Source organism: Prunus mume, linkage group LG5, assembly GCF_029339155.1.
Source record: "Prunus mume cultivar Tortuosa linkage group LG5, ASM2933915v1, whole genome shotgun sequence".
In the NCBI taxonomy this organism is placed as follows: Eukaryota; Viridiplantae; Streptophyta; class Magnoliopsida; order Rosales; family Rosaceae; genus Prunus; species Prunus mume.
In genome coordinates, this window is record NC_142702.1 from 28,714,532 (window position 1) to 28,727,771 (window position 13,240).

General features: G+C 36.8%; 2 protein-coding genes across 2 annotated transcripts; one reads left to right on the plus strand and one right to left on the minus strand.

The window, feature by feature from the left end:
* Positions 1-525: 525 nt before the first annotated feature.
* Positions 526-3,639, plus strand: LOC103333214 (tubulin beta-1 chain). The gene is made up of 3 exons (XM_008236021.2): positions 526-1,544; positions 1,738-2,007; positions 2,629-3,639. Exons 1-3 carry the CDS (start codon positions 1,151-1,153, stop codon positions 3,306-3,308), a joined length of 1,344 nt encoding a protein of 447 aa, XP_008234243.1. The 5' UTR covers positions 526-1,150; the 3' UTR covers positions 3,309-3,639.
* A 1,379-nt stretch (positions 3,640-5,018) lies between these two features.
* LOC103333213 (PAR1 protein) lies at positions 5,019-6,235 on the minus strand. Its single transcript, XM_008236020.2, has 3 exons — positions 5,987-6,235; positions 5,571-5,897; positions 5,019-5,466 (listed from the first exon to the last, which is right to left on the minus strand). Exons 1-3 carry the CDS (start codon positions 6,060-6,062, stop codon positions 5,267-5,269), a joined length of 603 nt encoding a protein of 200 aa, XP_008234242.1. The 5' UTR covers positions 6,063-6,235; the 3' UTR covers positions 5,019-5,266.
* Positions 6,236-13,240: the final 7,005 nt, after the last annotated feature.

Here is a 13,240-nt window from a genome sequence, read left to right on the forward strand (position 1 = left end):
ATTCATGTCATTTTTGTAATGATGATGATGATGATGATAATTACAATGCTTCGCTCTCTTTTGGGTTTGTTCATCTAGTTATATGGGGCCACTTCTCTAAAGTTATAGATTGAGTGAAAGCTAAGGTTGGTATATATATATCTCATGCTTTATTTTAGTTTCCAAATATATAACCTTGAAATGTGACAACTGAACTTCTATTCCATAATTCTATCATACAAATATTTTATATATATAAATTTTTCACCTTCCAAACATCTCGAATGATAATTTAAACAATCAAGATAAATATTCAAATTTGATTACAAAAGAACGAGCTCACTGTTCTGGCCAGTTATCTAACCCGCCAGTGCTGCTTTTGAATCATTTTAACTGATAAAACCAAGCACATAAATGTATTGGAAAATGGAAAAAGGGGGAAACACACAAACTACAAATATATAAGAAAACCCTCACCAATTTTTGTAGTTAAACAAATTACCTACCAAATTCGTTTTAAGTGCTCATTGTCAACAAATATTTGTTTGATTTGATGTAGCAAAATAAAAAGTTGTGTGAAGTACTACTCACATGACCCTATCCAGTCACGTGTTACCGGTGTGAACCTCATGTGCAGTCTGCAGACTCTCACTGCCTCATCCAAACCATCCAATATACGTTACCCCACTGTGCCGCTGGCGCGTAACCGTCAGCCACTGCACAACGCGTGAAATCCAGTCCTCCAATCGTTTCCCAAACGTTTTTTTTTTTGGACAAATCCCAAACGTTAAACACCACATCCACTGCAACCCCCCCAAGCCATCCGGTACTCCCTCACATCGACACGTCAATCCAAATTGACCTCCACGCAGCCAACCCGATCAACGTCTCATATTCCCTCCGGTCCCTGCAATTTACATACCAGATCAGCCCCTGCGACACTCAAAATTACAGGTTCGCTCTTCAAAATTTAAATTCCCACTCAAAACAAACGGCGCCGTCAAGTTCATCCGTTATCTCTCCCGCTATAAAACACCCCACGTCACTCCCTCACTCTCCAAAACCCTTCATCTTCTTCCCGATCATTTCTCTCTTCTGGAACCTTCTTCTCCTCAGTCTAAATTCCTCTGTCTCGTCAAACACAGTCACTCTCTTTCAAACGCGCTTCAAAATGCGTGAGATTCTCCACATCCAGGGAGGTCAATGCGGCAACCAGATCGGCGCCAAGTTCTGGGAGGTCGTCTGCGCCGAGCACGGCATCGACTCCACCGGTCGTTACCAAGGCGACAACGAGCTCCAGCTCGAGCGCGTCAATGTCTACTACAACGAAGCCAGTTGCGGGAGGTTCGTCCCACGCGCCGTCCTCATGGATCTGGAGCCAGGCACCATGGACAGCGTCAGATCTGGACCGTACGGCCAGATATTCCGGCCCGATAACTTCGTGTTCGGGCAGTCCGGTGCCGGCAACAACTGGGCTAAGGGTCATTACACCGAAGGCGCCGAGTTGATTGACTCTGTTCTCGATGTCGTTCGGAAGGAGGCTGAGAACTGCGACTGCTTGCAAGGTATTCTTCGAGTTCGATTTTAGTTGCTAGATCAGTAGATCCATGTCCATTTTCTGAGGTTTCGAGTGTTTGGATACAAGATATAATTATTATCGTAGAATTTTGGTTATGAATCCAAATTGACTCTGGTTGGATACACTTTATATGGTTTCGAGTGTGCTAATTGTTACCTAATGTACTTGTTTGGCAACAGGTTTTCAGGTTTGCCACTCTCTCGGAGGAGGTACTGGTTCTGGAATGGGAACGCTTCTCATTTCCAAGATACGAGAGGAATACCCGGACCGAATGATGCTCACCTTCTCTGTGTTTCCGTCGCCAAAGGTGTCAGACACCGTCGTTGAGCCGTACAATGCAACTCTCTCGGTTCACCAGCTTGTTGAAAATGCAGATGAGTGTATGGTTTTGGACAACGAGGCTCTCTATGACATTTGCTTCCGAACACTCAAGCTCACCACTCCCAGCTGTGAGTTCCTTCTTCTTTGGGTTCTCTGCCCTGTTGAATTGTAAATATGGATTTCATAGTTCAATTTAGAAAAATCTATGTTATTTTCTTATCGGTTCAGCATATATATATTGAAATTTTGACTTGGGGAGTGAATTGTTTATATTATCCCTTTAGTTTGTAGTGAAAGAGCAGATTATTCAAATTCTATATACGATTTCACCATATCAGTTATGCGCCTTGGGCTTATAATTATTGTGTGCTTTTCTGCATTAACTGTTGTTGTCCTTGGTTTTTGGCTACAATTATAGAAATTATACAATTGGTCTATCCGTTCTTAGTTAAACATGCAGACACTTGTAGCCTTGTGCTTAGTGGTAGGAAACTATTTGTTTGGCACAATTGCAATTTTAGTTTCACCTGTGCACACTAGCTTCTTAGGGATTTCACTATTTGTTGCTCCATTTTTCCTAAAATTGTATTTGAGATTGTGTACTTAGTATATGCAAATGGTTCTCTTGTTTGAATTGCAACTCATCAAACTGTGCACTACAAGGATAATATTGTAGTCCTTATTACTAATTTGCTGACAATATGAAACATGACATAATCTGAACAATGGTTTCTACTTGATTGATTCAGTTGGGGACCTCAATCACCTGATTTCTGCTACCATGAGTGGTGTAACTTGTTGCCTTCGTTTCCCTGGTCAACTCAACTCGGATCTCCGCAAGCTTGCTGTCAATCTGATTCCATTCCCGCGGTTGCACTTCTTCATGGTTGGGTTTGCTCCACTTACATCCCGTGGATCCCAGCAGTACAGGGCCCTTACTGTTCCAGAGCTCACTCAACAGATGTGGGATGCAAAGAACATGATGTGTGCTGCTGATCCGCGTCATGGACGGTATTTGACTGCTTCAGCTATGTTCCGTGGCAAGATGAGCACCAAGGAAGTTGACGAACAGATGATCAATGTGCAGAATAAGAACTCATCCTACTTTGTTGAGTGGATCCCAAACAATGTCAAGTCTACTGTTTGTGATATCCCACCTACTGGTCTGAAAATGGCTTCGACCTTCATCGGCAACTCCACTTCCATCCAGGAAATGTTCAGGAGGGTGAGTGAGCAGTTCACTGCCATGTTCCGCAGAAAGGCTTTCCTGCATTGGTACACAGGAGAGGGAATGGACGAGATGGAGTTCACCGAGGCGGAGAGCAACATGAACGATCTGGTTTCCGAGTACCAGCAGTACCAAGACGCTACAGCAGATGAGGAAGGTTATGACTATGAAGATGAAGAGGAAGTTCAGGAGGAGGCTTGATCTTGAATTCTCGGTCTGTTCTCCTTTTGCTGCAGTTATGTTGTGGATTTATTAATCTGGTTTTGTTCGTTAGTAGCTTATTTGGGGTTTGGATTGCTGTATTCTGGTCAATTCCTTGGCCATTACTGCATGTTTGGTTTTAATTTTGTTTTTTGGTTCTCCTTAGTTTTTAGATGGTATTAGTGGTCTGAAAATATGTGAAATTACTAAAAAATGTTAATTGATGTCTATGATACATGAGGATGGTGTTAAGTAAAGATTGCGATGATTGAATGCCTTTTGTTTGATGGTGGATGGATTATATATACATGACCTCTGGTTTCTGGGTGTTGATCTTTGTTTTCACTTCATTTTTGCATTTAAAGTCGAAAAGAAATAGATTGAATTGAAGCCATGTGAAAATCTGACAATGAATCAATTTCTTTCTGGTATTGTTTGCATGTGCCCACTGTCGCAAGCAGGTGCTGCCACTCGAAAGGCTGCAAGATGCATGTGTTGTGGTCCTTGAATGCTGCTGCAAGCTTCCTTCTCTTCCTCATCCATATTTAATTATTGCTTCTCTATTCTCTCTTGTACAATATTTGCGCAATAAATCTGTCAGTGGAATAAAGCCGTGCATTATATTTATATTTATATTTTTCATAATAAATTCAAGGAGGTGGAAAATAGAAATTTTGCTTAATTAAAATTGAAACCACCAAACTAATGCCTAAAAATAAAAAAGGGAGATTTTGGAAAAACACAAAAGAGAAAAATTTTATAAAAGAAGCCAAAATGGACAAAATTGCCCTTATTTATTTTTGGATTTCCTAAGGAATCCTTTACATTTGCATGTCTTTGATTTGAAAGTTAAGAGGTTTTTCTGTCTTTTTGGATAAAGTTTTGGCTTTTTCTAAAAGTGAAAGTTTTTTTGTGGCTAAAACCTAAATTTACTAATAAAATAAATACGAGTAATTGTCAGTTCAATCTCGCAAGCCCAACCAAGCCCATCAAAGCCCAACCTTTCAAATGAATGTGGTGCCAATGTACCACTTAAGTTAGTTTAGAAATTAGATTAGATCCATGCAAAGAATCAATTAGTGTAATGATTTCGAACAATTGCTCTTTTAAGAAAGGTTCTTAGTTGGAATCCTAACATTCGTATAATGATTTCGAGCAATTGCTCTTTTAAGAAAGGTTCTTAGTTGGAGTCCTAACATTCGTATCATCTGTGTAAATTTAGTTAATAGAAAATTTCCTCAAAAAAGAAAAAGAAAAAAAAGATTAGACCCATGACCTAGAATAACAGTTCTATGCCCCCACTTGCACAGCTAAACACACACTTATAATTTAACTTAATCCACAATCCACTTACCTAATTTTTGTTAACCTTTTAGTTTTTGGCACCATACTACATATTAAGGTATGGTCACTTGTTGGCCAAAACATTAATGATGGGTTAACTTTCTTCTCAACTCTTGATGGAGAAAGGAGAAAGAGTATTCTTCTCCTCGACTTTGGCCTTCTTTTCTAAGTATGGGCTTATATACTTCATTTTTTGAGATTGGTTTGACTAAACTCGATACAATAATGTTGCGAAACACATATACAGTATACTGTTCACATTTGCGTCACAAGTTTTTTATTTATTTAATTAATTTTTTTTAATTTTTTTATAATAAAAAGGAAAAAAAATCCTCCAACAATCATGCAAAATCCAACAAGCTCAACTTTTATGAGCGAAAAAAAGATATAGGATTTTAAAATCCATTATTAAAGCATACAAAGCTAGATAACTATTTCTAGAACACAATTACCTTAATTGTAGCACACAATAAATCTACGTAGTATTTCTGAGTTTACAATATACTTATAGTATAAATTTAAATAAAACACATTGATATTTTGGTGTAACATGAAAGCCTGGAAGGCTGGAAAACTCAGCCCCATGAAACCTCATGTATGGAATGATAGTGCACTTAGTTATAGTAAGGAGGCTGTGCTGGAGCAACCTCTGTTGGTGTGGATGCTACTAAATTGGCTGAGTTAATTGGTCCGGGTGCTACCAACTTTGCAGGGTGGATTGGTCCTGGTGCAACAAATCCAGAGCTACGGATCTCCGACATCTGTCGACGAGCATTTGCTCCTTGTGCTTCACACAATTTTGGTAGAAATACCCCTACAAGCAAAACACCATATAATTAACCAACGTTAAATACTATATAAATAAATGTGTAGTTTGGATTGAATTCACAGTGTGACAATATAAATATAAATATGTACCTTCACCAGCGGCAAGATTGAAGTAAAGGTCAACAATGTTGGGGCAGGTGTCGTAGCACTGAGGGGAGCAAAGCTTTTGGGTGAAGCGAGACTCCAGGAGAGAGTCTGAGCAGATGCCATAGGATTTGCGGTCAAGCCCACAAGACTTGATGCACTGCTCACTCTCCACCCAGTCCTTCAATTTATCTGCCTCAATCTCTGATGTGCGGCACGTGTATGCTTCCTCTCCGCTCCTCCGCACATGCTTTTCAAGCACACAGCGTTTGCTGGACGACGACACAGCGAATGCGCATGTGTCTTGGTCTAGATCCTCGCATGAAATTGCTCCTGCATGCAAATGAAACTCATTAGAAAATTGGTTGGTAATGAAATAAGAAAGTTGGTAATTAATTAAGTAACCATAAACCAAAACAAACCTAAGGTGGCTTGCACACAGACGGCAAGGGCAAGAGCCAGCACAGCAAGGGTCTTCAAGCTCATGTTAGAAGCCATGTATTTGTAATGAAAAAAGATAAGAGGATGTGGCTAATTGAAGGAAGCTAGGAGAACGAGGAGGAGGAACGTGTTCGTTTTGTTGTGGAGATGCATTGGTGGGGAGGGCTATTTTATAGCCGTTTGACGGAGGACTGTAGAATATAGAAATTGTGACAGGTGGATTTAATTATGATTCTGACGAAGAGATGGTGGACTTTGATTGGAAAAAAATGGGCACGAAGCCTAGTTTAGATCCTAGTGAACAGACAGGACCCCACGAAGGAGGGCCGTGTTCGAGAAATTTCTCTATCAATGACCTAAATGCAAATTTGACATACTGGTCAACTAAAGTGGCAACTTGTGCCCGCTATCAATGGCGTAGATGCATGGTTGTGTTGTGTATATATGCGTAGTACATATACCAAGTAATATACCAGATGCCACATCGACGTCATATATATACCTTCATGCAGGGGTCGGTCTTGATTTTGAGAGCCCGGTGCGGACCTCAAACTGGGGCCTCACATAAGTTAATACAAACTTACGCAATTACGTAATGTCATACAATAAATGTTTTTTTTTTTCTTAAAGTGACCAAAGTACCCTTACTTTCAAGAGCAAAATTGAAACTTCACAAAAGAATTAAATTGAATTAAATCAATTAAATTGGATCAGGAATGTTACATTTTTTGAATAATTACCATGATTGTGATGATGAGTCTTTGTTGTAATAGATCATATTCATATATTAAATATTTTTTAACACCTAATTTATTTTGTTTCAATATTCCAAGTACATCATTAATTGGATGCACTTTTTTTGGTTGAGTTAGTTGGATGCATTATTTTTGCAAAATTAAATATCTAAGCATATATAAAAACAATCGTGTACCACTTTACTAACCACATTTTTAATCGAGGTAAGCCCTATATATGGAAGTCTTATCTCTATGGGCACTTGAAAAAAAATCTACATGAGTAATTGAAGAGCTAGCATCAAGTCAATGGTGGGGACGTACGCACGTGACAAGCAATGTCTGCACATAAGAACATAGATATTATAGGGGCAATTAGAATATTCTTGATGAAGAATATATATATAGTGTCGTGGATCGTGGATGCAGTTGAGAGATTCAATGTCATCATTTAAGGAATGAGGTGCTTAGTGGTGTATCTATTTCAATGAAATCATGTGGTTGAGATTGATTTAACTGTTTAAACTTGTTTGTGTCTAATGACTTGCCAAAAACCCACATGTACGTACACTTTACTGCGTAGTAAGGCTGCTGAAATTCGTTCACGTGTTATAATATGGATGGGTGATATGGTTAATATTTCCCAATTTTATGATATAATATTAATAAAGATCCACTTATATAGTCTAACAAATGAGTTATACTATGTGACATACTATCATACTACGTACACTATAATTACTCTCCCTTAAAGCATCCACAATGGGGTCCCTAAACCACCTCCTTAAATAAATAAGGAAAAAATAGAACTTTAATCATGCTCTCTATTCACCTCCTAAAATAGAGAGACATTTAGGAACTCCTAAATCTGAGGAGAGATAAAGGATTCTTAGTGGCCCCTTATAATTTAATTATGTTTCATTTTATGCATAGTTTAAACTTTTAATTAATACAATTTTATTTATTTATTTATAGAGATGATAACCAATCATATTGAATTAAAAAAATAACTATAGTATTTATAGAATTCTTAAAATAACTTTTGTGTGTTTTTAGCTAAATTTTAACTAAAGAATACAGAGTATGACCTTTGCCTACATAATTACTGACTAATTCCTATTATTTCAGTATGTGGTTGTGAAAGTAACTGGGATATTGAATCTTGGTGTTGACATCGAACAAGCTGTTGTAAAAGTGGTTGCAACATTATGTGATTGACAGACAGCAAATCATTTTTCATCTTTCAACGAAAACAATAAGTTTCAAAAAAACAAACCAAAATTTTAATTTGACTCTTATTGTCATTATGGTGGTTTTGCTGCTAGTTAGGTCGCATTTGCATATGACTATGTTCTTTAAAGAAATTTTACTGGTCTTGTATGTAATAAATTTTCAACTTAATTTTTATAATACTTTTTGCAATTTGATCTTTTTTATTTTATTTTTGTCATTCGATAGGAAGAGAAATGGAAGAGTATTATATTGGGTTGCCTCAAAATTGTCTTTTACATGAATTAAACTCGGGTGCACAGTACAGTACATGCATGTGAAAACTAGCTCTAGATACTTGATTTTCCTTTTAATATTGCCGGTATTAATTTTTAGACTCCGTTATTTGAAAGTTTATAAATTCCTAGCGGATTATGATATGCTCCCTTTAGTTTGGTTGCTTGCACGCCAATATAGAATATACTAATTGATGAGATTATTGCACGGCAAAATGATATGATGAAATGTATATAATAATTATATTTTGCTAACCGTATTTGTCATGCATTGAAAAAACTCAATGATCCATTTGACACTCATTTTCTTTGAAGTTGGGTTCAAAACCATAATAAGTTATCAATACTTAATCAACCCGATTTTCTACCCGAAAAAGAAAAACCCACCTCATATATATTAGATCCTTACTCTAATTTAGTCAACTATATTCATGATTGTATTCATTGAAGTCAACTGAATTAACGGTAAAAAAGTGCATAAAGATAAACTATATGTAAAACCAATGGATACTTTTCTTTTGTCTTGAACGATATGGTATACCAATTGATAACTAAGTTGGATCTAGGCTGCCTAACTTTGAGTTGTAACTTGTATTGTACGTATATGGTATGTATGTATGTATGTCACTCTCCTCCAGTATCCTTGCGAGTGGCATTTTGCTTTACATTATTCACGTTGCCTAGTTAAGGTTCTACGTACGCTATTAGCTCCTAAATTTAGGCGAAAACAAAATGAACAGACAAATTAGCACGGAACTGCATTTTATACGACAGTCCACGCCAGACATTTGCCACGTAGCACGTATACCTGGCACAACCATTATGATATTGTTGTTGTTGGTGTTGTTGATTTCAGATGGTTCATATTTCGTCTACAAAATCCTGTCCTTTTTTGGACTGATCTGAAAGCCGGTCTAGGCATGTCTGCATGCTAATATGTTAAAAACACTTGAAACACAAGCAAATAGAACTACTCGACAAGACTTGTATTGTGGAAGTCTGGAAGACCAAAGCAAACGTCTTTGAAGAAAAGACCTACAACTTACAAATTACAAATTACAATCACAATGTAATGTTTTTCTTTTACACGAAATGATTGTTAATTTATTTAGTTTCATTAATTTCAACCCGAGATGATTATGTTTATGAGGTAGAAAGAAGAATGATTTGCATAATATAATATAATATGGTCTGCTCTCCTCCGTGGTTTGCGGAGTCAAAGCTTGAATTTGTAGGTAAACATCTTTTGAGATTTTTTTAATTTATTTTTTGTTCTTGTTAGGGCTTTCCATTACTCCATAGACTCCGGCGCAGAGGGAGTTTGTTATATCAACCGACAAAGACATCAGTTTGGACTTTTACTCCGAATTTTACGAGTTTAGTCGCATCCCTATATATAACTACTATTTCATGAGTCATTGTGGTGGGGGCGGAGGAGCCATGCTCTCCACAGTTCTTTGAATTTTTGTTATCGTCGAAATTTACTGTAAAAAGATGGAAGAACTCAACTCAACAACTTTATATCTTGTTCACCTAGAACTAGAAGCTTCTATTTTATTTAGAATGCAATAAGGTAGGTCGTCAAGTGGAAAATGATATTGACTTGTAAATTAGAGGTCTCACGTTTAAATCCTCATGATATTTTGGTTGTATGCGCATGAGAAATCCTCATCTCCTATAGACATCAACTTCTCCTCTTGCTAGCAACAATTATTCTTCTCATTCTCTCATTTTTAAATATCTTATTCATCTTTTATTTGAAATTGAGTATTTTAGGGTTTAATTAGGAATGAATTAAAATTTGGGGGTTTTGTTGAAATCAATTAGGGCTTTGATTTTAGGAATTTTGTTGAGATATTTGATTTGTTGTTGGTATTGTTGAGATGTTTGATTTGTGTTGGTATGTTTAATTAAATGCATTGATGCTATTATGAGAATTGGTTTATTTTTGTTGAGATGTTTGATTTCTCTTCTTGGTAAAATCTTTATGAATCTCTCATTGTTGAGCCTCAAGTTGAAAATCAAAGAGTTGATGATGATCAAGATTTTAATATCAATTATCTTGAGCGTAATCCAGGATTATGTTGTCTAGTTTTATTTTTTGTATTTGTTAAACTTTTATTTATTGATAGAGATGCATTTGAAAGTAAGACTCATTACGTCCTTCTGACAATGTGTATCTTTATATGTTTATTGACAAAATCCATTCGTACTGTCGAGTTTAATATGTAAGTTTTGTTCAGTGCTTTGAATCCTGGAACCACTACTGCGGACATGCCACCACTGTCTTTGATTCGTGTGTTGGTCTCGAATGGCCTACCTTGTCCTCTAATTGGGCTAGGCAGAACTAATCGGGGTTTGACATGGGTTTAGGCCAATTTTTTAAACTTTGCTTAGTTTAGCTAATTCTCTTTTGTTTTACTGTTTTTGCTTCATGAGCCAAGGGCTCTATGTCTTTTGTATCTCCTTTGCATCCCTTGAGTTGTTAGAGCACTTCCAGCAGTTTGCCCTTTGCCATGACAAATAGAACTACTATTCATGTAACAATGGCTGCCCTTAAAAAACAATGTGTGTTTCCACCAGTTGTCATGGCAAAGGGCAAATACTATTCATTTTTTTTTGTTTCACATTTTTTTTTACCTAAAGAATTAATTTGGATAATATTTTCAGATTAGATTTTTGGGTTTGTACGTGGCAATATTTATTATAAAATTCATATCTCATAATCAGAAAAAAATTTCGAATAAGATTTCGGACAAATAAAACTTGAAAGTGAAAAAAATATTGAGTAGAAAGTGAATAATAGTTGAAGGAGAAAAAAAATGTATGAGGATTTGGTGTTAAAAGTTAAAGAGTATTGGTTTGTATTTATTGAAAAAAATTCATTAATTTTTGGGTTTTTTAAAATTTTTTTTGAATTTTTTCATTATTTTATTGCACAAAAATTCACTACCGTTGGATTGGAGGAAAAAATCCGATCGGAGAGCCCAAACGATGCCACGTGGCTGCGAGCTGTTGGCGGCAGTGTAACGTGACGTCATCCCCAAAATTCGGGCTCCAAGTCAGGCTCACCTCCCCCTCGGGCCAGCTCAGTCTGCTGGGGTCCACCTCCTGCCTGGGCCAGCCTTTGTTGCTGGAAACACTTTTTTGGCCCTAACCCCCCCCCACCAGCCCGAGCCCAGCCTCCACTGCTGGACTTGCTCTTAGTGAAGGTGATTTAGACAAAAACTGTGAGTGTGGGCTTCTGCTATTGGGCTCTCGTGGGACTGGTTTGGGCTTCGACTTTTCTCTCTCTAGCGAAAAGCCTTCTCTCCAACTCCAATGCGATCCTATTACATTTTGTTTTTTCAAATTATGTTCTCTATTCCTTCAATCTTTACGCATTCATGTAATAACAAAAATATGAGGTCAAATGCGCATATATCTATACTTGAGCAATCTTTATACACAACATGAATAGCTAGCAAGGTGTGTGAAGGTGACAAAATTCTAAATTTAATGTTTCAAGAAGGAGAAGATGGATTTTTAGCAACAATCATAAATATCAGAGAACACGATGGCCGACATGTCAATTCTCATTCGAACATAATATCTAATATATATGTATATAATTCAGACAATCTATTTGTTATATATATATCCAGGTATATAGGTAGTCTTCCCTGACAAAAACAACTGGGCGCTTAACAGACAAAGAAAAATAGTACGATTCATGTTACTGATGCTTTGTTGTTCTTTATTGATTATTATTCGTTCATGAATCATGTGGGTTCCTTCTCACCTGCCATGTCTATCTATGAACATCATGTACATACACGTGTATATATATATATTTGGGAAAGACAAAAACAATCAAGCAATTGTATCATCAGACATCAGACAGAGTAGTTCAACAATCATGCATATATATAGTCCACTCGGCAGGCCCATGGGGCATGAAAATATCCGACAATAATGACTGTTTGTAGTACTGGATTTGTCTTCGATGAGACATATTCATGTTGGTTTTTTGCGTCCGTCAGATCAAATCTAATTCAAGATTTCTTGGGTAAGATTTTTTATAACTTGTTTCAGTGAATTTAAAACACAAACAGTTTCTTGTCATGAATGAATGACAACATAATATGGTCATAAATGGATCACGAGATGCTCCATCTTTGGCCCATGGGTCATCCGTTTCAGTACAGGCTACAGCATGCATGTTGAATCAATTATATCAATCTGTACGGAATTCTCAAGATAATGGAAACTGATCATCAGATGGGAAGTTTATGAAACAATTTTAAATTGGAAAACTAATTTTAACAAGCATAAATTTCGTGGGTTTCGTCTTGATTTTGATCTTCAAATCTTGACAACCAAATTAAGAAAATAGCACAAGAACAACAACAATCAATCACCACCACGAGGAAACAAAAGCATCAAGTTATTATAAAGATTTGTAATATATGTCTTATTACTACTCATCAGAATGATGATGAGCCATGTATTCATCAAGTTGTGCTTATATATAATTTGTTTGCATGAACTTTCCATATATATTATTTGCACAGGCTCTTTTGCGTAATTCAGACAAAGAGCAAAATTTAATTACCATATATCGTGAAATTATGCACTGAAAAAATTGATTACACTTCACTCAGAAAGAAGGGTTTTCTTCTTACCTGGATGAACGAACCACATGCACATGATGATTTAGAGTTGAAGATGGAAACTTCCCAAGGGATCGCATCGATCCAATATCAAATATTTAAACTCACCATGTTGATTTGGTTGATTAGATCAATGCGATCCCTTTGGAAGCCTCCACCTGCGCTCGTTTATAAGATATGCATACTCCAAAACTCTCTCAAGAAACAGCCCTCTCATATATCTGCTTGCGATTCAAAAACCCACCTTTTGTTTGGAGGAAACATGACATATACTGACGTGCATATAGATATATATACACACACACACATATGGTACCTTAGCTAGTGGTCCTGGTTTTTGAGTT